General features: G+C 35.8%; 1 protein-coding gene across 1 annotated transcript; it reads right to left on the reverse strand.

Moving 5' to 3' along the window:
* Nucleotides 1-244: 244 nt before the first annotated feature.
* On the reverse strand, nt 245-26,089 carry LOC132110283 (collagen alpha-6(VI) chain). The gene is made up of 38 exons (XM_059516855.1): nt 26,060-26,089; nt 22,795-22,879; nt 22,112-22,720; nt 20,152-20,724; nt 19,367-19,936; nt 18,600-19,217; nt 17,920-18,492; nt 17,205-17,756; nt 16,246-16,821; nt 15,145-15,738; nt 14,264-14,607; nt 13,275-13,353; nt 12,542-12,678; nt 11,609-11,701; nt 11,250-11,303; nt 9,460-9,531; nt 9,009-9,035; nt 8,461-8,505; nt 7,814-7,867; nt 7,668-7,730; nt 7,508-7,573; nt 6,975-7,028; nt 6,250-6,285; nt 5,834-5,899; nt 5,636-5,698; nt 5,447-5,509; nt 4,619-4,681; nt 4,471-4,521; nt 4,262-4,297; nt 4,051-4,113; nt 3,874-3,936; nt 3,269-3,304; nt 3,126-3,162; nt 2,917-2,928; nt 2,316-2,812; nt 2,044-2,119; nt 706-1,347; nt 245-306 (listed from the first exon to the last, which is right to left on the reverse strand). The coding sequence occupies exons 2-38, from the start codon at nt 22,868-22,870 to the stop codon at nt 245-247; spliced, it is 7,695 nt and encodes a 2,564-aa protein (XP_059372838.1). The 5' UTR covers nt 22,871-22,879; nt 26,060-26,089.
* Between the last annotated feature and the right edge of the window lie 1,319 nt (nt 26,090-27,408).

A 27,408-nucleotide genomic window follows, 5' to 3' on the forward strand; every position in this document is an offset into this window, starting at 1 on the left:
TGATGTAATTGGCATACTACATACTTACCTGACTGATAATAAACTGCCACATTTGATTTTTATTTTGACTTACTCTGAAATTATTTTCTCAAGTAGATTAAGTGAAGGCGTATGCATCTGCAAATCTGCGTCCAGGGTTGCACACATGCACTGAAAATGCTACAGCCAAATGGTGTTGAAAATACACAATCCATGCACTAACCTTTGTGATTTAATGTCCGAAGATTGTGGTTAGTAAATTACATTACCTCTCTGTGGTTTGTGGACAATCACGAGTCTGTATTGATGACTGGGGTAAGATTCCTCCTGCAAAACAATAGAAGATACACACCAGGATTATTATCGTTAACTGAAAAAAAATAAATAATTCAATTTAATGTATATATATATATATATATAAGCTAATTTTTAAGGTAACATTTATCATTTTTGTTAGTTGATGTACTAAAATAACAAACTGAAACTGAAATAAAAATTAATAAAAAATAGTGAGCTTATTAAAAATTTGGAAAAGATAAAAACTTAATTACTAAAAATAAATCTAAAATTAAATTTAAAAAAAGAATATGCATAACTCAGTGCATGCTGCAGTGGCAATGAATAACTAGTAACAAATTGTTAAAACTTTGACTAAAATTAAATAGAAAATAAAAATATAAAATTAATTTAATTAATCTAAAATACACAACCATGAATATTTCTTACTGTGGAGCATATGCAGGAAGGCGTAAGCGAAGCGTGTGCCATAACCTCTGTCATCCAGGAACACCAGGTGCTGCTCCAGAGGAGAACTGGTGAGCTCCTCCATCTGTGTCCAGTCGAATCTCTGTCCCGCCATGAGGATAAACATCACAACATTCTGACACTTACACAGTCTAGACAAATAATCAAGCTGAGCTTTGCTGTGCTTAAAATCTTCACCAAAAACAGCCATGACCATTCGTTTGCTTCGTGGTCTTTCTACTTTAAGGATAACGTTAGTAATCAGCCACTCCAAAGCAAGGTCTGGATGGGATGTCCCACCCACTTGCTTCACTGAACCTTTAATATGCCTCTTCATGATATTGCGATCTTTAAATTTGGTGAAGCTGAACTCCTCGTTGATGTAAGATGAGCCATAAACGGAGCTCTGTTGGTAGACGGACACTCTGGTTTTTCTGTCGGCTCTGCTCGGCTCGCTGCTCACATCGATCCGGTCCAACAGAGACACCAGAAGCTCCTTCATATTTGCATAGTGTTGAGTGTTCACGTTATCAGACCCATCCATCAGCACAGACAGATCCAAATCCATCTGCAGGGGTGGAGGCCGCAGAATTACACCACACACTGGGTCTGGGTTACAACGATCTGGCAAGAGAGAATAAAAACCCTTGGCATGTAATTAAAGACATCCATAATCCAAAACCTACCTACATAAGCCACATCCTAACAGAAATAGAACCGCATTAATGACTGATTTGGAACACTTTAGATCTCATTGGGAAGTTGCCTTGTTGACATTGCTAAGATAATGACATAATACTCAAAGCATAAAATTAATAATGCACACTAATATTGGTCAAAATATGCACTTTTTGGATTTAAAATAAACATTTATCTTACTTTGTCCACCACTAAGGATTTTTACTGAGCTTGTTGCAGTGCCTTATATTTGCTGTCTTAGGGGCCATTAACACAGAATGTGTTTACGCATTTTCATGCACTACATGAACATGGGCTAGACAAACATGTTTGACTGTGGCAATCATTTCTTGTGTCTTTTCCAACTTGCATGCATGGCACCACATTCTAAAACACAGCACTCAAGTTAAAATAAGTTCAACTTGTAAAAAACGCATCTCTAGACCTTATTGAATCTCAAGAATCATTTTCCAACACTGCTTTGTCTTGCATTTTTAAACATGAAAAATCCATTGTGTAAATGTTTCCTCAGGTTTCTCCTACATAGGTTTTGGAACAGAGCTTTAATTTGTATTCCTTTAAATGTTTGGATTCTCAAAGAAGTGAAAAGGATCAAATGTGGATGTCTGCACTGGAGCTTACCAAAACAAATGATGCACTGTTTAATGCGATTTACTCCTCTGCCATCAACGATAATGTAGCTTCCCGTGTCATCAACCTGAGACAGACATTTGAGGTAGAAATTAATCTTATTCAAAGCTGAGAGTGCTAGTGAATTATATATATATATTTTACAAATTGCAAAAATCCATTATTGTTACTTTTCTGTTATTACTGTGGAGTAATATGAATAAATATGAATTAAGTTTACTTGCATTTTTTTGCATATGCAAATCTGATGTTTTCTTATCTACCTGCAATGCTCGGGTCACATCATCAGCAGGATTTAAGGCGATCACTCCAAGGCCAATGTCTGCAGCCCTGAACTCCAGCATGGCTGTTGCAAGGCTCGAGTCATCCCTCGACGGCCCGTTTGTGAAGAACACAGCCACTTTCCTCATAAGCCTGCCACTTCGGACACGTTTGAAGATGTTCCGAGCCACAAAGCTCATGGCTTGTCCGATGTTTCTGGTTTTTGTGGTTCTCTCTAGAGTGAATGTTCTTACAGCTTCATGAAGGGTCTTCTTCTTATGGTGGTCTGTGAAACGGATCAGGATCCTGGACTCGCTGTTGTAGGCGATCAGAGACACCCGTGCTCCTTGTGGACAATTTGTTTCAGCAATGGAAATGTCTTCCAATAAGGAAAGAGCCGCAGAACGCATCCGCTGGAAAACTTGAGGAGTTACACCCGCAGACATGTCCAAAGCTATCACCAGGTCTGTGGGGTAAACTGGACACTGGGTACCATTACCTGAAAGCATTTTGGAAAGGGACATTTTTTATTTTTTATTTACAATTTAGCAAAAAGTTACTATTAAATAAGGCACTGAAATGTTAAAGTGTAAGGCACTTTACCGGAGCAGCAAGCTGTGGAGACAAAATAAAAGATAAAATGTAGATCCATTTCACATGATTTCAAGGTTTAATATACAGAAAGCTAAATGCCACATATAAGAGATCACGGAGAGAGAAATAAAATAACTTGATGAGACCATGCTAATGACTAAAATCACTAGCAGTCATTCTGCTTGGCATTCTTTGGATATTAGGTTCTCTGAACTTACGACAGTTTTTGCGTATGTTTTCAACCAGTTCACATTCCTTGACGTTCAGAAGCAGAAAAAGACAGAAGGAAAACAATCAAACATTTGGAACAGATGAGTAATTTAATATTATTTAAAGATATTGTATCTTAATATTAACCTACAGGCATCGGATTGATTCCAGGAGGACCTTTTTCACCCTAGAAATACAATAAAATTAAATAAACAATTAGAAAAGTACATAAACAAATAAATAAATAAATATGAAGAGAAATATCTCAGAACACCTTATTTACATTTGCTTAACCCTCCTTCATTTTTGGGTCACACTTGCTACTTACAAACGTGACAGAATCCTTGAAATGTAACTTTATTTGTTTTTTTGTTTTTTACGAAAAAAATATGTAAAATATTTTTGTCCAGTAATATTTTTAATCATTATTTAGAATTTTTGTGAGGATTTTACTATGCAATATTGATAATATTTTTTGCTTTTTTTAATGCAATTTTTTTCCCATGGTAGTGTTACTTTTTTATTTATTGACTCTTTAAAATATTCAAATCATGTCCATGACTTTTGTTTTCACATAGCTAATTTGATCAAAGTCACCAAGAGTCTTCCCATTCCAATAAAGCAAAAAAATATTTTTAATTAAAAACATTTTTGTTTTCAATCAATTCCGACCGAAGAGGACCTAAACTGAAAATGTTTTGTGATGTATTAGAAGTATTTTTGTAATCTGTAAGAAAGTGATGAAAAATGACTGACCCTGTGTCCATCTATCCCATTGTCTCCTGGAGGACCTTCAGTACCCGGACGTCCCGTGTTTCCCTGATCAGATCAATACATAATACAACATAACTGCATAACTTCCAAAAGGTATACTGCAAACATGCAGAACCTTCTATAATGTTAAGTAAAATAATATAGAATTTAAAAGTGTACCGGTTTTCCTCGATAACCTTTATGTCCTTTATTTCCACTGGATCCTTTGGTACCATCCTCACCCTATTATTATAATCACTATTAATAATGTTACATAATTTTATATTAATGTAAAATTATTATTATTATTATTATTATTATTACCATTTATACAATCACATAAAATGCCTAGTGATGAGCTGCAACAGATGATAAACTAGCTTTAACAGACCTGCAAACCAGGGAGGCCAAAGTATCCATTGTTTCCCTGAAAGCAATTTTATTCTGTTAGTTGAATATCCATAAACATACAAAAAGAGAGAAAACAAGTTACCGTATTTTGCAGGAAATAATGTTTTGCACTTTCCTCATATGCAAAGCCTTGCTCTTGATGTTAATTTTAAAATAAGTTATAGCATGTTTCAGATATGGCACAGGTACCTTGTGTCCTTTGAGCCCTGCAGGTCCATACCCGTCTCTTCCATCTTGTCCCTTTTTACATAAAGTCATACTTTAGACTGGAAAGTCTCACTTTTAAATGGGCATTTTATCATTTTCAAGTCAACAATGCACAAATGCATCAACTGACCAGAGGCCCTTTGAATCCCTCTGGTCCCGGTGATCCCTTGAGCCCGGGGTCACCCGGTGGACCCTAAACACAAGCAAGGACAGTGTGAAAAGAGGAGAATTTCTCTACAGCATTTTATGGCTGCAGCACTACTATACTGGAGACCAAGCAGGTTTTAAAGGAATATTTCACCCAAAAATAAAATTTGCTGAAAAGTTACTGACTCTCAGGCCATCTAAGATGTAGATGAGTGTGTTTCTTCATCAGAACAGGTATGAAGAAACTTATCATTAAATCATTTGCTCACCAATGGATGCTCTGCAGTGAATGGGTGCCGTCAGAATGAAAATCCAAATAGCTGATAAAATCATCACAATAATTCACAAGACATCCACACCACTCCAGTCAATCAGTTAACATCTTGTGAAGTGAAAAGCTGCCTGTTTGGCAGACCATCATTAAAAAAAAAAAATATTTTAACTTCAAACTGTTGTTACCGTTGCTAAAATGCAAGTCATCTACCCATAATATACTACTTTTAATTATTATTGTCTTCTCTAAATCAGGAGATAAATATAAGCATACCAAGAACTGTTTACAAGCAGTAACAGTCCAAAACAGTCCTAAAAAAATAAGTCTTGTGGATTACTGTGTTGTTTTTGTCAGCTGTTTAGACTCTCATTCTGACGGCACCCATTCACTGCAGTGGAACCATTGGTGAGCAAGTGATACATTTCTCCAAATCTGTTTTACTGAAGAAAAAAGACTCATGCATTTTTCACAGAATCAGGAAAAGAGAAAGATGGAAGTACAGTAAGAAGAAAACTTCAGTACAACAGTCTTCCATACCCTTGGTCCTCTGGGTCCTCGACCTCCTTTTGAACCTTCAGGTCCAGTTTGGCCAAAGGGACCCTATGAAAACACATACTGTATGGTTCTCTCAGCATTCATTGTATTGTTCTTTCTGTGTTCTATATCATATGTTTTGTACATTAAGAGTAAAAACATGAACATGCAACTAATGAACTGAATACACACCTGCATTCCAGGTACACCCGGAGGACCACCGTCTCCTTGAAACCCTTTTGGGCCTGGTGGTCCCTGAACAGACAAAAAAAAAAGAAAAAGAAAAAAAGATCAGGGAGGTGTAACACATCATAAAATCAAACCCTAACATCGGACATCTCTTATCTGTTGGTTTCTTTTTAAATAAAGGTGAAATTTCCTAGTTCTCACCACTTGTCCAGGATAACCAGGAAGCCCTGGCTGTCCAGCTTCTCCTTTTGCATTTGAAGATACACCCTTAACAGATACAGTACACATGTTTCCTCACATTACAATTACAGAATAGACCAGAACAGGTTATATAAGACAAGAACAAATTTGAACAGATTATAAAATGGAATGTTATTTAAAACAGAAAAAACAGTTCAGAGATTAATGGAATAAATGAGAGAAGAACAGAATAGAAAAGAACAGGACATAACAACAACAACAGGATTAAATAATATAATGAACAACAGAATATGTTAGAATTAGAAATAGATTACAACTTATAAGGTTAGAAAAGAATGGTATACTGTAGAACAGATCATTTAAAATAACAGAACTGAAAGAACAGAATATTTGTATTTTTTTTCATGCTACATTACCGGCAATCCTGGTCGGCCTTTTCTCCCTGGAGCACCCTACCAAAATACACTGAGAAGTTATCTGAAGGATAAAACCTTATGAAGGATGAAAAAAGGACTTTCAGGCAATTAATGTTAAATATCCCACATCGAAGGTCAGATGTCATGAAAATCGTAAAACAAAACATGATCCTTCAGAAATCAATCTAATATGCTGATTTAGCAAAGAAACCATTTTATTATTATCACAGATGAAAATAGTTACGCTGCTTAATGAAAGTGTGAAAACCAAGAACCAAGTGTCTTTTTTTCATGATTCTTGGGTGAAAGGAAAGTTTGAAAAGCAAAATTTATTAGAAACAGAAATCTTTTGCAACATTTTAAATGTTTTTATTGTCATTTTTAAACAATTTCATGTGTCCCTGTTGGAGAAGAGCATTAACTTCTTAAACAAAAAAGGTGATCCAATCTTTTGAACCACATTCTATATCTATTTGTAACATATTTAAAAAAAATTAATAAATAAAAAAATAAATAAAATTGCAATATGATAAAAGTGTGTTAGCAAGATTATTAAGCTATCTCGAGGGACACTGAGTAATACAGAAACTACACATTTTCAGAAAGAAAGTCCAAAACAGGGATTGTAGGATTAGAGAATCATCCCAGTGACAGCTTTGTACCTTTTTTCTGAGAGTGTAGTTACAGTTAGAAGCAACTAAGGTATTAGTACAGGTAATACTCACAGGATCACCGTTATCCCCAGCTCTTCCTGAGGGTCCAATAGTGCCCTGGTCACCCTGACAAGAGAACACACTCATAACACACTTTTACTGAAATTGGAGACATATTCTTGTAAAATTCAAATTCAAAAAAAAAAATTTTGGTTCTAAATCGGAGATGTTTCTGATATTTGGTCACTTGATTCTCTCTTATTAAAGTTCTTAATTTGGAATTTTTCATCAATGAAAGTCAAACCAAGAGCCAAGAAAGAAGGATCAGTTAAGAAGCAGTAACAATTGTGGCCATGTCGACATGCAGAAATGTGTAAGTGGTGTTAATATTAACATTATAATTAATCACAAGTGTAAATGTGCTAACTTTGACAGCCTGCAAACCCATTGTCGCTTGGGAGGATTTTAAAGTAGTGTGTATACACAATAACAGAGGAAGAATTTGGTTTTCGACACACCGCTACTGAAACAGAAACATTCTCTCACTCTTACACAAACAAATGGAGTTAACATTATCCAGATGGAGTGTGAAAAAAGACCCTCACCGGGAGCCCAGTATCTCCCCTCTCGCCTTTTGGACCTGAAATTGTGTTGTCTCTTCCTGGTGCACCCTATTAACACGAACAGAGAATCAAGCACAGAAAAATCAAGTCAGGTTGTTTAAACGGTAAAAAACAGCTTCTTTAAACACAGAGAAATCCTTACAGGATCTCCTCTCACTCCGCTGTGTCCCTTAGGTCCAGGACTGCCTCTGAAACCCTTCTCACCCTAAAAGACAGAAATAACAGTGAAGAACCACTGGGTTGTTTTAAGAAGACAGCTGTGATGAAACTAATGCGTGATGTAGTTACAGCACTGCCCGGGTCTCCTTTAGGTCCTTGAAGCCCATTTAGGCCAGCGTCACCCTGCACGCAACAGAAACAGAGTACAGTGAATCAATCAAATGACTCAATAACTCATTTAATTACAATGTGGTGCGAAGCAGTTTCATTGCCCACTTATGGCAGTGTTTACAAGGCAGCACTTTATTCCTCAAACACAATTAATTATGTCATTACTTGATCATACTTCTGATTATGGATTTACAAAAGATATTACTTTTATAAGTGGTCAAATGTACAAATTTTGCTTCGTGGTCGACATAACAGACAAAAAAACTATAGACTTGCACTTAAAGAGTGAATTTTATACTTTAATATATAGAAGGTTTAACTATACAAAATGTTTTCAAAGTCAGATGTCATTAAGTGTATCTTGATACATACAGTATACTGTATGCATATTTAATTGTGTTTATGTATATTGTCAACTTTCTTGCATCCATTTAAGTGTCTATAACCAAAGACAAAGTTTTCATGCACAAAAAGAAACAAAAACAGAAAACAAGACTGAACAAATTCAAATATTTATATATTTACATCTAATCTATATTTATATTATTTTACAACAGTACATGTGAATGTAAGTGTAGAAAAGGTGCAGAGAAAATAAATGTGACCTGTTCTCCATTCACTCCATCCAGCCCATCGTCCCCATCTTCTCCCTGTCAGACAGAGGTCAAAGGGTCACACACACTTACAGTCTGTTTTGGGAAGTAATCAACAACACTACACAAATAAAATGTCCAATTGTACTTGTTTAAGACCCTAAAACAACATCTGCAGCTTGTAAAAAAAATAGACCCAAAACTGCTTTAAGAAAACTGTTAACATCATCATTATTAATGAGAAACTGAACTTGTGCAAGAACCCTTTAAGCAAAATGTTTTTTTTTCTTGTTTTTTTACTGTTATTGCAAAAAGATTCTATGAAAATAGTCTTAATATGTCATGCAATTTTGCTTTGCATTTAAGTTTGTTAGACAAGACAACTATACAGTACTCAAAAACCTTTACATTATTTTTGAGTTGTAAATTGTGGCTGTTGAAGACAACATTTTTAGGATATCTTTTACAGTTTAAATTTTTTTGTCCAGAAAGTAACTGTAACAGTGGGTGCAACTATAGAGCGAACAGCCAGTAAATAGCATAATAACTCTTTTACTTACTTTATTTCCGTTGTAGCCTCTCTGGCCCTGTTGAAATGAAATGAAATGAAAACATTTTCTTGATTCAGCACAGCTGTAAAACTGATCTGGTTTACCTGTCCTCATATACAGACAATAACATATCCTAGCCATGCATTTAGTAATAGTCATGCAGGTATCCATCCCTAAAAATATTATTCACACTTAATGTATGAATGTGTTTGCACCAAATAACAAAATATTAAACCATTTTATTTGATATATTAACAATTTGATTAATTGTTTAATCTTACAGTATTTCTAATTATTATTTGTTGAAAATAGAAACTGAAAAATTATTGGTGTTTTAAGAAATACAGTCCTGTACTATCTTGCATTCTAAGATAAATCCAGAAATTCCAAGAAGAAAATTTGCACTGATAAAAATGACATCAAGAGATGCATCTTCACTGATAATTGTATGTTACAATACCTTTATTCCTCTGTTTCCAGGACAACCGTTGTGTCCCTGAGTTCCATTCAGCCCTGGTGGTCCTCGCTCTCCCTGCCAGAAACAAGATGGGAGAAAGACTGTTTATCCACAGCATATACAATGTAAATCCTCTCTAAAACATGTATATTCTGTCCTATATACAGTATCATCAGTAACACATTGCTACAGATGAGGTCAGATGTTATCAGCTATGCATTTTCTTGTGAATTACTAATGCTGAAATTTTCTGAATTGGACTATTAAGGCAATATATTACAGGCAAAAACAATGGGCCTCACTCATTCACAAAGCATGCATGCACACAAATTTGTGCATGAAATGTGCATACGAACGAATTTAAGAACAAATCACCAATTCACCACAAATTTTGTAAAACAAAATGTATTTTAAATTTATGACAAAATATAGGAACAACTGAAAAACCACACGAACGCAAAAAGCACTTTGTACAGCCTTATCGTGTTAAGAAGTTATATTTAATCCTAACATGACTATAAATATACTGATGTATATTGCATTAATTGTATTATACAATCCATATATAAATCATATAATCAGATTATTAGATCATCGAAATTTCATTTAATCCTAAATACATTCCATTCCATCATATACAGTGAAGAGTGAGAAAAGTTGCGTTAGCTTCAGCTGTGAAGTTTCTCTGAATAATATGCATATGTGCATCTGGCCAAACAGAGGTCTGTAATCTGGGTCTGGATTTGTTGTGAGAATGACACATTTGGCACTGCTCGAGGATCGGACGAGCATGGGAGCTTGTTTTCCCCAAAGAATAAAACATTAAAAAAAAAAATAGGTACAACTTTTAATCTCCCATTTGAGATGTAAACTTACAACTATGAGATAAAAAGTCACAATTTTTGTAAAAAAAAATAAAATAAAAAATGTATTCTGTGTAAACAAGCTTCTGTAGGAGAAACCATTTCTGCAATCAGCGGCAAGTTTGACAAGAGTGATGAAAGGCTGTAAGGAAAGAGTGTACAGAAAGCCCTTAAATGGAGATGGTTTGGACATGTCTTATGCAAATTACTAACTTTGTGCAAGTGGCCGCTCATTTAAAATACTCAAAATTCACTATCATCTGAACAAGGTTTCAAACTAGTTCATGTACGCATGAACGTGTTGTGAATTAGGTGGAGATTTTTCGTGAGAAGTTCTCCTGTCCGTACAAACACTGAATAAGCCATGCAATTATTAGTGAATGAGACACATTGAAAATTTGGCCAATTTGACTTTTCATAAATAGCTTCAGATTTCCAGAAAGAAAACAAAATAAATGTGACAAGTGGGGCAGGGCAAAGAGCTCTGGGAACAGAGTCGTAAGTCCGTCTCAAGTCCAATGGAGGAGCCCAAGAAGGAAAAAAGAATGAGAGAGGACCAGGCATGGATTGACATCATTTTCTAAATCATGGAGTGACAAAAAAAATTATATACAGAATCCCTTTCTTTCCAAATTTTGACTCTAATAAGTCAGCAAAAGAAACAAGAATTTTTGAACCTGTCTTTATCCAATATTCAGATTTCTGTTTTGGAAATGTTTGCAAATTAGTGCCTGTTTAATTAGATAATGCCTATTTTGCTTATTTAAGCATAATGTTTCATTAAAAATGTAATACAAAACTTTTTTGGAATTTTTTTGTTATCAATCAAGTATGGTGATATTTATTAGTTATTTTTTTTTCCTTTTCACTTGGGCTGTTTTGCCTTAAGTGCATGTAATGTGAAGGTTGTGTGACATCAGTTTCACTTACCATACTACCTTCATCTCCCGGAAATCCAGGATGACCCTTCTGACCAGTGTATCCCTAAATAATAAAAGAAAACAGGTATACTGACACATAAAACCTGCATAAGGCAGAATTTCTTAAAGACAGCAGAGCCACGTCCCGATGCCAAGGATGTTCAAAAATCTAGCAGCCTTCTAACTAAGATACTGTACCTTATTTCAGTCAAATTGTATTTGTCACATTTAGTCACAATGCAATTATCATTCTTATAATGACATAATGTATCAAGCTAAGTAAGAAAAATCCATCCAAGATAAATAATACAAGAGAAAATATGTAAACCCAAATTTTTTTCTACATTATCAGAATTGAGGGACTTAGACCTTTTCTCCCGAGCTTCCAGGGGGTCCTCGTGGTCCAGGTACACCAGTGCATGAACAAGGCACATCACAGCATTCCCTCAGCGCTACTGTTTCCTGAGGGGAGAGAAATGCATACAATGAGTGAAACTGTTTGTATTTTGTTGTTGAAGTCACAAGCCAGGCATCCAGTCAAATGTTAGGGTACTTTACTAACAAATGTATCCGTCACTTGGTAGTAGCTTAAAAAAATAGACAGATGGCATACCTTAATACTACTGTATAAACACATATACAAAAGTTGCCAAAATTTAAATATTTATCCAGTTGCAATGATTTGTGTCGAACACAATGTGTTTTGTGTGGTGATTTATAGTCTACCAAGAGCATCTGGAAATCAAAGATGTTAATAAACATCACTATTTGATGATTGTACACTAAACAAATGTTACATTTGGCTCCAGAAACAAAGGCCACAAGAAAAAAGAAAGGCCACAAAGAATGCAGAATGTATTTAAAATAGTAGAAGAGCTCATTTATTTAATGGGACATTAATATATTTATATATTTATCTTTTTTTACTAAACAAGTTAAAGGGGAGTAGCTACTCAAATAAATAAATTAACATTTAGCAGACACTTTTATCCAAAGCAAAGCAGTGCATTCAGGCGATAGATTTTTTTTACCAGTATGTGTGTTTCCTGGGAATTGAACACATGATCTTTTGCGCTGCAATATGCAATACTCTACCACTGAGCCACGGGAACACCCAAGCTGTGAAAAGCTATGAAAAGCCTTCATTTAAAATAAAATTTTAGTTTCATTACAAGATTTCTTTCAGAACAGCTGCTGTTGAGCAATTGATGCAACTTGTGCAGATGGCATAAAATATAAGCCTGGCAAGAACTGCAAAATGTTACTTTATTTTGAGTGAACAGCACCTTTTTGGATACTTACAATTTGTTTCATCAGAGCGTTGCCTAAATTAAGCATGTTGATGGTCAGTGGCTGCAGGTAGCTGAAACCTCTGCCAAATTCCAGCTGTTGAACATCTACTGTTCCCTCCAAAGACACAATCAGCAGTGCACTGACCCCTAGTTTACACATCAGAAATGAGCACACATGGGTTAAGTACAGAGTGAATGCAGAGGAAATGGTTCAGGATGTATTAAAGTTCTGCACATAACTGAGTTTTAGACGGATCAATATTGAAATAATTTGCAATGGCTCAGTTTTTATGGTTAAGATATAAAGTGTGGACTGTGAAAGGTATAATTCAAAAACAATGATGCATGTTAAGTGATGTGATATGGTACCCACAGATATCTATGGTTGTACCACCAATGTTGTGTCTTTTATTCACATAGTTTTGTTTAAATTCTACTTTGTACAGTCCTAATATTACACTACAAATATGACAGAATATGTACTCCTTGTTTAGCAGCAAAACAGGTTTGTCCAGCAAGTGGTGGGATATTTTGCTAATAAAATTACTTTTTAATGTTTAGCCTCTTGGTATACCTCAGAGAGCTCACATTTTACCCCGTGCAGTAATGCGATTTAAGTGCTTTCAGACATTTCAATGTGAGCAAACTAGTTGTAAACTAGTTGAAAGCGTAGAGTATGCAAAACAAAAACAGTTTTAAAATAAATCCAGATTAATGTGGACGTAGCCAAAGACATCACTTACCACTTTGCTTAAGTCTCTCTGAACTCGCCATTAAACGCTGAATGTTATCATCCAGCCCGTCTGTAAAGATTATCAAAACCTAAACACAAACATATGATTAAATGTCAGGAGATTTAGAGCATCATTCTGTGTGAATACCATTTTCTGGTTACCCTCAACTGAATGAGCAATAAATATCTAATGTGATCTAGGTGCCTGATATGAATCTAAGCGACCAAAAAAAAAAAAAAGGACTCCAGTTTCTCATCTGATTTTCCAACCATGTTTGGCTCGCCTCTTCCATCTATTGTCATTTACATACATATTATTTTTTTCCAATAGTGCTCTTACGGATGCAGTTTTTTTTATTTTAAAGCAACACTTTGGGTAAAATATAAACGCCAAATGCATAGTGTTTCTTTGTTGTGTAAATGACAGTGAATTATTCTGTTTCTTATTAGAGTCTTTCAGTAAAACAGAAAATCATTTGAAAATATCATCAGCAGAGGTGCTCTTGCTCAATTAAGGGAACATTAAGGAAGGGATAATGTACACCCAGCCGGTTGTTATCTCAGAATAAACCCCGACAGGGTGATCAGGGCCCCGACACAAAGCTTATTACACTGATACTTGCCACATAAGTAAATAATTAAACACAAAATATTGATTTGAGTTGAAATATTTGAACGCAAAGCTTCCGTGAAGAAATCAAGTGCGAGGATCATGTGGCAAGTTCAAACTGGATAGATATTTAAGGAAAACAATACAGTTAAATCATTTATTACACAACATTTAAAACAAAAAAAAATAATTAAGGCTATAAAACTTGCTGTTACCTGGATGAGCCTGTGTTATTAGCTTTTACCGGTTGATTTCAAGGGATAACATACCTCGCAATGTCGCTACTGACCAATCAGAATCATGTATTCCAGAGTCGTGTAATAACAAAGAATAAAAGATATAATTGACAGCCATTTTGATGGTCAGTTTTATGTCAAAAACACTCCCACCTTTGCATTGACTTTGGAGGAGGCTAACATTTCTCTGAAGGAATCTAACAGAAGCTTGTTGAAGTTCAGGGGTGCCGTAGGTCGCAATGACATCACTTTCTTCACCACATCCTCGCTGTACTTCTCAAAGCCAAAATTATCCAGAACACTCCCATCTGTCCCAGACACAAGCCTATACCCAAATCTAGTTTTAATCTTTTCCTTTACGATGCAGCACAGATCACCCATCATAGAGATACGATGGATGGCTGCAGAAATCAACTGTTCCACCTGAGGTCTCAACAGAGGTTGTGTGCTTGTTCGTCTGGACACGTCAAACCCAAAGGCAATGTCAATATCACAATCTGTTCGAACAAAACAAAACAATGGTTCACAATCTTCAAGAAAGGGTATAGACAAAATATTATACATCATTATCATTAATAAATATGCAATCAAGCTATATACTGTATGTCGCTATATTACCATGTTAGAGAGAGTTTTAACAACAGAATCCTAAAATCCCAGAGCAGTTTCCTAATTATCTGCACTCAACAATATTGCTATCAGTTAATTTACATGTTTTAAGCATTTACTGTACCTTTTGTTTTATAGTTTTAGAAAAACTACTCCTCCCTCAAGAGACACAACATAAGATGAATTTGAAATAATACGGTGTATTTATTTATTTATTTACTTTATGTAAACAGTGTGCGATTTTAACTAATTATCTGTTCTAAAACCTATTGAGCTTACTTATCAGACAGCAGGTCACAAGATAATGTATATAAGAGGCATTTGAAGGCAAGAGGAATTAGGTTTAGGAACAGAGCTCATATAAAGAGTATTTTGTATATAATAATTATGAATTATGAATACTATAATAAACTATAGATACTTACCATGTGGGATTTGTGGTGGTGGACTTGTGTCTGTACAGAGTAAATGTAACACTTTCCTTATGGTTGTCTTCAGTTCAAGGCCTTCAAAAGTCTCAATAAGGACCCGATCAGCTGATCCAGCTATTTCACGCAGCTCAGATTTCTTTATTTCATCACCGATCCCAATGGCAGTTATTGATATGTTCTTGTTTCTGAGATACTCTAATGCATTCATGTCTTTGTCATCATTAGCTTTTCCATCTGTGATCAGCAGGAGATTCTGAGCTACTCCTTCATCTATTCTGGATCCATTCTCTTTTGTGAAGTAGTATCGAATATTTCTCAGGGCGTCCCAAGTACTTGTGCCCTGCTTTCGTTGTCTAATTTTGTTTATAGCTTCCTCCACTTCTGCAAAACTAGTGTATGTGTTCAGGTAAAATTGATGCAGGAGTATATCGCTGAACTGGGCAACACCCACTCGCCATTTGTCTTGAGCAATATCCAGCTCTTTCACAATGTCAATCATGGTTTTTTTGAGAGTATTCCAACTATGTTCGTCAATAGACTCTGATCCATCAATTAAAAAAACAAGGTCTGATTCCTCCATCTCACAAACTAGAAAAAACAACAACAACAACAAAACATAAGGACAAACTACATTAATGGGCAACTGTAGATTGGCAGTTTCAGATCTCGCATTTTTACCAATGGTTAGAGATAGTTCAGTAGGTGGTCTTAGACATGAGCAATCCACATAAGCCACCCACACCTGGACAAGCATTCGTGGACGAAGCAACCATGGGACACAAACACTAAGCATCATATGTAGACGAAGATTTTTGAAGTGAATTATATTGCCATATATCATGTAGCATTGAATGGATTTATAACATTATTTATTTTAAGTATAATTCAACATCAATCTGATCAATCAAGATGCGTGAAAGTCAACTTACTCTTTTGAAAATGCAGTTACTGACAAAATGTAGTGGTCAAAATATTTTTAAATATATATAATTCATTTGATATAATTTAATCAGAAGATACATTCACATAGAACGATGAGTTCATTTCCAGAAAAATGTATGGCACAAAGTGTTTAGTGATAAGAATCAGATTTACTTGGTTTGGTAAGATTGCACAGCTCTTGGGTGATCCGTTTTTGTAGACCATGCAGATCCTGGTACTTCTTTGCATAGTGCACTGTTCCTTTCCTTCCCACCATCTCCTTTAGCTGTTCTGCATCTGCTTCTTCAGTACCAATAGCAAAAAAGTTGACCTCTGAATTTGCCAGGGATTCAGGCCATGTTGCCAGACCACTTAAGTCATTAATCTTGCCGTCTGTTATCAGGAATAGCACTTGGCCAACATTCCTTGCTCGTCGTCCGCCATGTGTTTCCCCAAAGTAGGAGAGTGTATACTTCAGGGCTTGGGCTGTGTTTCTGCTTCCTCCTGAAGCTTTGAGGTTTGAGATAACCCTCAGAATATCAGTTTGACTGTAGTACTGTTTTAGTGTGAACTCTAAATGAGGGTTGTCAGAGTAGGTGATGGCGCCAAATCGTACCCGCTTTTCTCCAACCACAGATTTGCTCACCGTATATTTGATTAAGTTTGTCATTTCCTGGAAACCATCTTTATTTGGACTTCCAGAGGCATCCATAAGGAAGATTATATCAATTAGTTCTGGTGTCTTGCATTCTGGAAAGATATATGATGTTAATGTTAGAAGTCATTTGGAAAATCCACCTTTGATAATATTTGAAGTGGTTTTTAATAAAATACACATTAAAGCTGAAAAGCATTTAACAGATGTACACATTCAAAATGTGCAGTCCTTCTCTTTTGGCAAAACAACCATAAAACATTAATGTCTACATGCTATGGGTGGTCAGATTAAGATGATCAGGTGGTAAATATGTGCACTGCTAAACTAGCATGTACTGTAGATGCCCCCAACAATAACAGACATTGACTAAAAGCCACAGAACATTTTTTTTTTCTCGAAGGATTTAACATCAAATGACAGAAGTTACTGACATGATGTGATCTCTCCTAAAAATCTCAGGATTTGGTTTACTTACCTGTGTTGCAGATCTTGAGAAGGACGTCATTGCTTAATTCTTTTAGGGATGCAACTGAGTCTTCAAAGAACAATCCATCATGGGATCCAGCAATGGCAAGAATCTGAGATCTGTTTGCATGTTTCATACCAATGGCATTAATGTTGATGAAATTGTCTCTCAAGACTTTAGCAGGCTCGGCTACATCATCCCTACTCTCTCCATCTGAAAGAACTATCAATAACTTTAAAGCACTTGTGCGTCCTCCTGTAGAAATGTCGAAAGATTGTAATGTTTCTGTAAGTGCTTTTCCAGTGTACGTTTTTCCATACATCTGTTTGATATTTCTAATTTTCTGTAATAATACATCTTTATCATCAAATGTATTTAATGAAAACTCCTCCTTTGTGTCTGTGCCATATTGAACAACTGCAACACGTTCCTTGTCCGGTCCAATTGCAAACTTATCTATCACAAGCTTCATTATCTCCTTCATATTTTCAAAGTCCTCAGCATGAACGCTTTCTGATCCATCAAGCAGGAAGACAACATCTGCAAAAAGACCTTCACAACCTGAAAATAAGAAATTCATAAAGTGATCACTCCTCCTGGGAATCTTGAAACAAATTCTATTTTGGCCAATTTTATTATTTTCTCACCCATTCAATTAAAAAAAAAAATCACGTAACAGTGCAAACATACATTATAAACATGTGCCATTAATCATATTTCTCACCTTCAAAGGAGCATATTTCTGTAATGATGTCTTTCTTGATTTCATCAAGGAAATCATAGTTTTTGACAAAAAATGTTCTTTGTGGGCTGCCAGATATTAATTCCAGCTCTGGCACAGATGCATCTTTCACACCAATTGCATAAATGATGACATTCTGTTCTGTTCTCAAAAGTTTAGCAGGAACTTCTACCGACTCTTCTGTCGTGCTTGACTCACCATCTGTGATGACAATCAGGAGTTTACGAACCTTTTCCCCACGTGTCCGTACAGCTTCTTCGAATAGCGGGATCATTTTTCTCAACCCCAGATCAGTCCTGGTGCCCCCTCCCTCCATAATCAGGGCATTCACTGCCTTTTCGATATCAGCTTTTGTGTTATAGTCATGCAATCGGAAAACTATTGTTGCACCGCTTGCAAATTTCACCAATCCAAAGCGCACATGGTTATTTCCAACCTCAAATGCTTCAAGCCATTGCTTAGTAAAGTTCTTCATATCGTCAAACTCATCATAGGATATACTTCCTGATTCATCCAGAAGAAAGTATATGTCGGCTTTGGTTGTTTCCTTGCAACCTGCAGTGGAGTTACATTTTTAGTGTTCAGATGTGAAATTTAAATTGTGAAATTTGATTTAAGGGCAAGTAATTTATAAAAAAAATTAGTAAAACCTTTTTACCAACCTTGCAATGCAAAGCTCTGTGAGGCTCTAGGTATTATGGAATCTGTGATTTCATTGCAAAGTGTTCTAGTTAAAATATTTGAAAGTGAATTTAGTTTATCAAAGTCTTTCACATTGAAAACAAACTTTTTATATGGATAGGATGCAATCGCTCTCAAGTCCTCCTCCTCTGTGTCTTTGATACCAAGCGCAAATACAGTGACGCCAGATCGCCGCAATGCTGCCGCAGCCCTGGCCACCTCATCTGTTGACTTTCCATCAGTGATCACAACAGCAACCTGCTGAACATTCTGATCTCTTCTGCTGCCTCTTGCTTTGGTGAACACATGCTCTTTGGCAAACTTGAGAGCAGCTCCAGTGTATGTTTTACCACGACCATATGGCATGCTGCTGATATAGCGCAGGATGTCAGTTTTATCATCGAAGGTATTGAAGTACACATCCGCTCGAGGGAAGTCACTATAGAGGACCACAGCTATTTTTATTTTTCCCTCACCCACGTCGAGACCTCCGATTGTGTTCTCGAGAAAGTCGCGTACAAGTTGGAAGTTATTGGATCTGATACTGCTGGACTGATCAACAATAAAAGTGATATCTGCCACCACGTCAAACAGGCACTCTGTCAAAAAAAATATGAGAACTTAAAAAAAGTCTCTTTAGGATTATGTACTACATAATAGTTTTTCAAGTTAAAACTCTAAACAAAGTAGAAAATGAAAAAAGTTTATGGGTTTTTTGGAAAGAATATTAGATAATGCATGCACTCACCCCTTGCGACAGCAGCAACTTCCCACGTCTCAATGGCAAGCTTAATTTTTTGTTGCACTTCTAGGATGTTACCTACTAACTTGTAGCTGTGTGGTTGACTAGAGATGTGCTTCATTTCATGTGCATCAGCTTTGTTCAAGCCAACAGCAAAAACTGTCACTGCATCTTTTTTGATTGTGCGGGATGCTTGGATTACACCATCGGCGGATTCTCCAGCTGAAATGACTAACAGAAATTGCTTAAAGCCTTCAGAGACTCGGCTTCCAGTAAGAGTACTGAAGAAATTTTTATGAGCATATTCAATTGCATTGCCAATTCTACGCTCCCCTGTAGGCCTCAGTGTCAGGCTGCGAATAGATGATAAAATCTCATTCCTGGTCTTATCAGTATTTAGCAGGAACTCCTCCTTGACATTTTCGCTGAACTGAGCCAGGCCGACACGATTAGTATTCTTTCCCACATTGAGCTGCTGGATCAGTCTTTGAAGAAAATTCCTTATTATTTGCTGCTCTTGTCTAGATGCTGAACTATCAACTAATATGAAGAGATCAGCAAATTTTGACACAAAAGCTAAAGAGAATGGAAGCAAAGGAATAGAATTACTTGCATCTATACCATAAATCAATAAACAGTCCCATACTTGAGCCCAGAAAACAGTAAATTGTAGTTCACTGTTAAGGGAATCAAAGCTAGTAGATGTTTTTGTAGTAATTTTAAGGTTGTCATATTCAACAATCCCACAGTAAAGACACAAATAGGAAAGCATAGCAAATAAAATCTGTTACCTTTTGACTGGAGCGTCACAGTTGAGCACACCTTGTTGCGTAGACTTTCTTTTAGACCTTGCAGTTCTTGATAACTGTCGATACTGAATAAGAACTCTTCATGTGGGATATTAGAAATGGTACGCAGTTTTTCCATGTTGCCCTTTCCCACCCTGATGACAAAGATGGAAACTCCTAGGTTTCTTAGTCTTTGGGAAGGTTCCTCCACATCATCATTTGATTCCCCATCTGTGATGACTATGGCAATGCCAGGAACTTTCTCTCTGGCCTGTCTAAAGTAACTCTTACGGATGAAAGTCAGAGCCTGACCAGTGTTGGTGCCTCCTCTACGGTAGATGAGTTCATTCAACTTTTGGTGCAAGTCTCTCTTATCTGAATAGTCACCGAGCAGGAACTCTTGGTATGGTCTGTCACTGTACTGAGCAAGTCCCACTCTCACCTTGTCGGGTCCAAGGTTAAATCTGTCCACAAAGGCATGGAGAAACTTCCTAACTTCTTCGAAATCCCTCTCTCCAATGCTACCAGACGAGTCAACAAGGAGCACAATGTCTGCCTGAGCAGTCTGGTTGCAGCCTAGGCAAATGGAAGAATTTTAGATAGAATTTTGACCACTTCATTCTGCTCTTAATTATTATGTTTCCACAAATAAAATAATACAAAGGTAATTTTAATAGTGTAATCATTTTTGTCTGTAAATGTGCCACTGCCATTATGTTGCCTTAATTACAATATCAAAAAACACAATATTTTAATTAAAACCCCCAAAAAAAGGCTATTTCCTACAGAAAAATATTTTACACTTTCGTGAAAAGCTTTTTCGTGAGTTTTCAATTAATGTGCATCAAAATTGGTATGCTTTAATTCTTGTAAATTATTAGACTTGGACATAGCAGATTATCAAAATCCCCACCAAACCCAATTTATTTTGACAGAATGTTCTGAATCTTGCTTGGAACTGTTTGATTTGATAACATTTTTCAAATGTTAGATACAACTATATAACCTTCAGATTTCAAACCAACCATCAAAATGTTTTAAACACCCAAACAATTTCAAGCTTTATGGAATAATACCTTGAATATAAGTCAATAAAGAGCTTAAAGGGATACCCACCCCAAAATGAAAATTTTGTCATTAATCAATTACCCCCATGTCATTCCAAACCTGTAAAAGCTGTGTTCATCTTCGGAGCAAAATGTAAAATATTTTGGATGAAAACCACAAGGCTTGTGACTGTAGACTGCCAAGTAAAATACACTGTCAAGGTCCAGAAAAGTATGAAAAGCATCATCAGAATAGTCCATCTGCCATCAGTGATTCAACTGTAACATTATGAAGCAACGACAATACTTTTTGTATGCGAATAAAACAAAAATAATGACTATTCAACAATTTGTCTGCTCTGTCACTCCACATAAGCGTAACGCCATTTTGGAGAATCTGAGCTGTACGCAGGCAGCTTACGCTCTTCTGTGTAGGCCGTTTTCTACATTTATGCTTTCATTTTAAATAAAACAATGCATCAGTTCAGCGCAGTGGACAAATTGTTTAAAAAAGTCATTATTTTTGTTTTCTTCATGTACAAAAAGTATTATCATTGCTTTATAACGTTACGGTTGAACCACTGATGGCAGATGGACTACTCTGACGATGCTTTTCATACTTTCCTGCACCTTGACAGTGTTACTAATTTGGCAGTCCATGGGACGGTCACAAGCCTCCCTGTTTTCATCCAAAATATCTTAAATTGTGTTCCAAACGGAACGACATGGGGGTAAGTGATTAATGACAAAATTTTCATGTTGGTTTGGAGTATCCCTTTAAGTGGTTTGTTGCAACTTGTTACTGATTTCTCAGTGCGTTCTTCCATTAAAAAATTACCAGTAAAGACGTGACCCAGAAGTGCTGCACTACAAAATTCCATGCACATAATTGATAGCTTTACAGTGTAATATGTTACCTCTTGACATCAGAATGACCTCTTTTTGTGTTTCCTCTACAGTGGTACACACTTTCTGGATTACACTCTGAGAGATTCCTTGCAGAGCTGCAAAATCTGATACGCTGTAGACATGCTGATCATACGGCTCACTCGCGATCAGCCTCAGTAACGCCACGTTTGCATCTTTGATCCCTATAGAGAATATTTTGATTCCCCTTTGCCTCAGCTCCTGAGCCTGTGACTCGACCTCATCTTGAGAGTCACCATCTGTGATAACAATGGCAATCTGAGGAACATTCTGCTGTGCTCGACTTCCGGCCTTTTCAACAAAGTGTTGTTTCAGCATGAACTCCAAACCCTTGCCGGTAAATGTCCCGCCGGTTTTATAACGAAGATTTTGGATGTAGCTGAGAATTTCCTCTTTATTCTGGTAAGTGTTGAGCGTAAATTCAGTATATGGTGTGTCAGTGTACTGGACCAAACCAATCCTGATTCTGTCAGGAGCAACTTCAAAGTTCTCTACGAGCGAGGAGAGGAATTCACGGATTTGTTGGAAGTTCGCCGGCCCAATACTGGAAGAGCCATCCACCAGGAATACAATGTCAGCCACTGTGTTCTGTGTACAGACTGAGAGAAGGAAACACAAATTAGAATTGAAAATATATCAACCAATAATATCATCTAGTAAATCCTGTCCTTACCGATGTTTTGGCCATTGCTGACAAGAAAACATAATGACAGAACAAGGAAACCAAGTAATCCCCACTCCTTCTCCATGCTTGTTCCCTGAAATAAAGCAACCAATTATATTAAAAGTTTCTGCACAACTTGCATCACCAAACAGAATTACAAATATAATATGAAGGTAAAACAAAAACAAAAAGTTGAAAGAGAATGAGATCTTTGCATTTTCCAACTTATCTTTCTTGTTTTACATGAAAATAACAAACAGAATATTTGTACAGACTGATATACTGTGATATGGGAGCTACCATTTTTGTGAGTAACTTGGCCTACTTCCACTTCCACTTCTAAGCACACAAGTGCACCTTGTACCAAATTGCACACTTCATGTTTATTTGTGTAAACAATGACCATTAGGTCAGCAAAACCACAAACACAAACTATTTTAAATGGATCAAACGTTATCAAATGCACACCAGTACAGCATGCTTGCAACACCATTTGCCAAAATTTAATTTTGGTCTTGCAGATTTGTTACACTGCACAAAAATGGAGCAACTCCAAATCTATACATATATTTAACACATCTTCAGAAAATATGCTATGTATGCATGTCATGTTTCTCAGATAAACATATCAAGGATGACATAAAACACATCCACTGTTGTCTGATTGTTTATGTAGGACAGCACTGAGAGGGTCCTCCTCTTAAGGGCCAATGTTTGTGGTTCATCTCTGAATTACTCTTACATCCTCAGAACATCTGCCAACAGTTTAACAAAATATTTATTTGAGATGAACATCCAGACCAGCAGATGAAGAACAGGCAGACATCTCAAGCATCTCAAGAACAGATGGTTTAGAAAATCATTCACTTTCAGGTTCTTCAGTGTTTCACGTTCACAATTAGTGAACATGAATAACAATACATGATAAACAACTACAAAACGATAAACTATTATGATTCATTTTATCAGTCTTCAATATTATTTAATCACGTTTTTACAAAATATGGTAATCCTTTAGAATTATTGCCTGTAATTTACAGTGTAAGTAACCTTAATTTACAGCATGCCTGTAATTATATTGCACCTATACAGTTGCCTGTCTGCAACATTTAGGGGATAAAGAGGTATAAACCCGAAACATTACAAATTATTTATACTAAGTATATTGAAACTAAGAGGTACCTATTCTAATATTTATATTTATAGACTACGTCAGTCAGCCCTTATACTGTTATTGTTTCAAGCTCACTTAAATTAGTTGTTATTTTTGAAAGTCTAATAAATGTTCAAATTGATAGCGTTCAATTATACTGTAATGTTGAATGGCTAGTCAATTGTTAAATATCGGGGGGAAACAACAATAGCGACATTGATTGGCAGCACTAATATATATATATATATATTAGGGATGGGACGATAACCGGTTTTATTGATAACCGTGATAAAATGTGCTGAAGGTTAGTAATATCGTTTAAAAATGAATTATCATTAAAACCGTGTTTGATTATCGCGGTTTTAATAACTCACTATTAAATCATGTCCAGCCAGCAACAGTCTGACGCAAGCGCAGCGCACAATGTTTTTTTTGGTTTTTTTCGAGAAGGAATGGCGAAAGTCAGTGACTTTCCTATGCTTTTCTATGCTTCTTCACTTTTCATTGTAAGGAAGGAAATGCCACAGAATTTAATCTTTCTTTAAATTAAGTGCATAGAGTTGCTTGTTTTATTAGTTGTTTGTTGATTATTAAATATAAAACTTGCTGAAATGTTTTCAGTGTGAGCATCAACTATTTTTGAACACTTTCATCTAGTTTCAACAAAACCGTGATAATATTGATAATCGTGATAATTTTAGTCACTATAATCGTGATATTAAATTTTCATACCGTCCCATCCCTAATATATATATATATATATATATATATATATATATATATATATATATACACACACAGTATAATATTATATATACAGTACAGACCAAAAGTTTGGACACACCATCTCATTCAAAGAGTTCACACTGAAGGCATCAAGGGCTATTTGACCAAGAAGGAGAGTGATGGGGTGCTGCGCCAGATGACCTGGCCTCCACAGTCACCGGACCTGAACCCAATCGAGATGGTTTAGGGGTGAGCTGGACCGCAGACAGAAGGCAAAAGGGCCAACAAGTGCTAAGCATCTCTCGGGGAACTCCTTCAAGACTGTTGGAAGACCATTTCAGGTGACTACCTCTTGAAGCTCATCAAGAGAATGCCAAGAGTGTGCAAAGCAGTAATCAAAGTAAAAGGTGGCTACTTTGAAGAACCTACAATATGACATATTTTCAGTTGTTTCAAACTTTTTTGTTATGTATATAATTCCATATATAATTCCACATGTGTTAATTCATAGTTTTGATGCCTTCAGTGTGAATCTACAATTTTTATAGTCATGAAAATAAAGAAAACTCTTTGAATGAGAAGGTGTGTCCAAACTTTTGGTCTGTACTGTATATACCTATGGAATTACAACTAATCAAAAACAATTTGAATGTACTGAATATATACATCTGAATAAAGACTAAAATGTTCTAAATTTTTTGCTCAATTATAAAGTGGAGCCTTAACATCTATCAGCTTAATAGCGTGACAATCATATTTAAATTAGAAATTACAGTCAATTATAGGAATTATTTAATTCAATGTTACATTTTATAAGTGTAGATTTAGCTTTTAGCCAACATAAACCTTGGTATCATAAAGTCTTGGTATCATTTTGTCTTAAATGTGATCAAACGCTCACATTTTCAAATGCTTTTCAACAGGCAAATTTCACACTAAGACTTTTCTAATATTTCTAATTCATATTCATCCCGAGCCAGTAACAATAACGGAAGCAGAGCTCCTAGAGATTTGAAATGCAGCTTCAAATGTGTCCCCAGATTTAGCAAAGGATTGTCAGCCAGCTCTACTTTCCTAATGTGTTTAAAATCAGGCCCGAGTCTATGAAAAATACTGGTGAACTAGTGAACATGACACTCATGATAGATCTGAATCCAGAAAAGGGGACTTGAATTAAACACATAAATAAACTCTATGCTTAAGATTGCTTTAATTGTTTTTAAAACGAACCTGAAAACCCCAGTCTTATTTTCTGTGAAGTATTTTTTATAAACATAGACATTCTCACAAACTAATGATTTTAAAAAGACTATAAATCATATGATAACCTGGGTACAAACAGCTCTGAACATAATCTAAATATAATAAAGGAAGAGAGTAAAGAGGTGAACTTACACAGAGCCCAGGCACGGATGGGATGAGTCCAATCCGCAGACTCTGAATGAGAAACTAAAAATTAGAAACTGTTCATACAAACTTATCAAACCACTCCTCAACCCCACAATTTCCATTTTAGGAGAAGTGGACTTCAAAAACATGTATATACAGACCCACAAGATTTATCATCTGTTTATCTTCAGCATTAAAAATCTTGAGGGCAGTGTGTTCACATTCCCCTTTTGGATCATTGCAGATGTTTACAGCTTTGTGTTTGTTGCTTCAATTCTTAGTTAGTTCTAATTTAGTTCACCAAAAATGTCATAATTTCTCACCCTCATGTCATTCCACGCCTTTAAATGGATGTTTTCTCTATTGAATAAACTATAAAATGTGCAACAGAAGCATTATACTGATTATGTGCTAAATTTCCAAATCTTCTAAACTTATTTTATATCATTAACAATCAAACTGGCACTCTGTAATGGATTAAGGCATTTGTAAGAACCAGTGGCATTTGATCTCAAATACTTGTAATCTGGTGTTTATAATCATAAAAATAAAAAAACATTAAAAAAAAAACCTTATTAATAACTGAGCACTAACAATAATTGAGCAGCAAATCAGCATATTAGAATGATTCCTGAAGGGTCGTGTGACACTGAAAACACAAGTAATGTCTGACAAAAATTCAGCTTTGCATCACATAAATAAATAAAAAACAGTTCTTTTAAATTGCAATAATATTTCACAATATTCCTGTTATTACTGTATTTGTGATCAAATAAATGCAGCCTTGATAAGCATTAAAAAAATTAACAAATCTTTCAATTATTTCAAACTTTCGGTCACCAGGGTTGCATAGAGCAGCTGGGAATGGGATCATGTTCACATTAAATCACATGACCAGTTGAATCCTACTCTCCATAACCAATCTGTTATCAGACACTCCAGTTCTTGGAAGTCCACAAGAAAGATCTCCCAAATTCCCAAATTCTGGCTTCAGATACTAGCTGCTCTTCCAAACAACATGTGTCTTGTCTTATGCAGTCTGTTGCAGTCTGACAGAAAAACACAACATAGACACATTACTACACCACATATAAGGAATGCTGAAACATGGATAAACAAAACTAACATTTTAGCTTTGTTCATGTCAGGCAAGAAAAGCATTGGTCATTTACATTTAACCTATCATTTATAACTTGATTCACATAGCTCAGGTTCAAATGTGTTTGGATGTGTAGAATGTTGGGGTGGTTATATCTCCGTTGTCAAAAATAACTGAGATCCTCATTAAAGCAAAAGTCACTTGGCTAATTCCTTCATTTGTGCATTTTTAACACAGCATTATTAATATAATTCGT

The sequence above is a fragment of the Carassius carassius genome, chromosome 30 (genome assembly GCF_963082965.1).
Source record: "Carassius carassius chromosome 30, fCarCar2.1, whole genome shotgun sequence".
In the NCBI taxonomy this organism is placed as follows: Eukaryota; Metazoa; Chordata; class Actinopteri; order Cypriniformes; family Cyprinidae; genus Carassius; species Carassius carassius.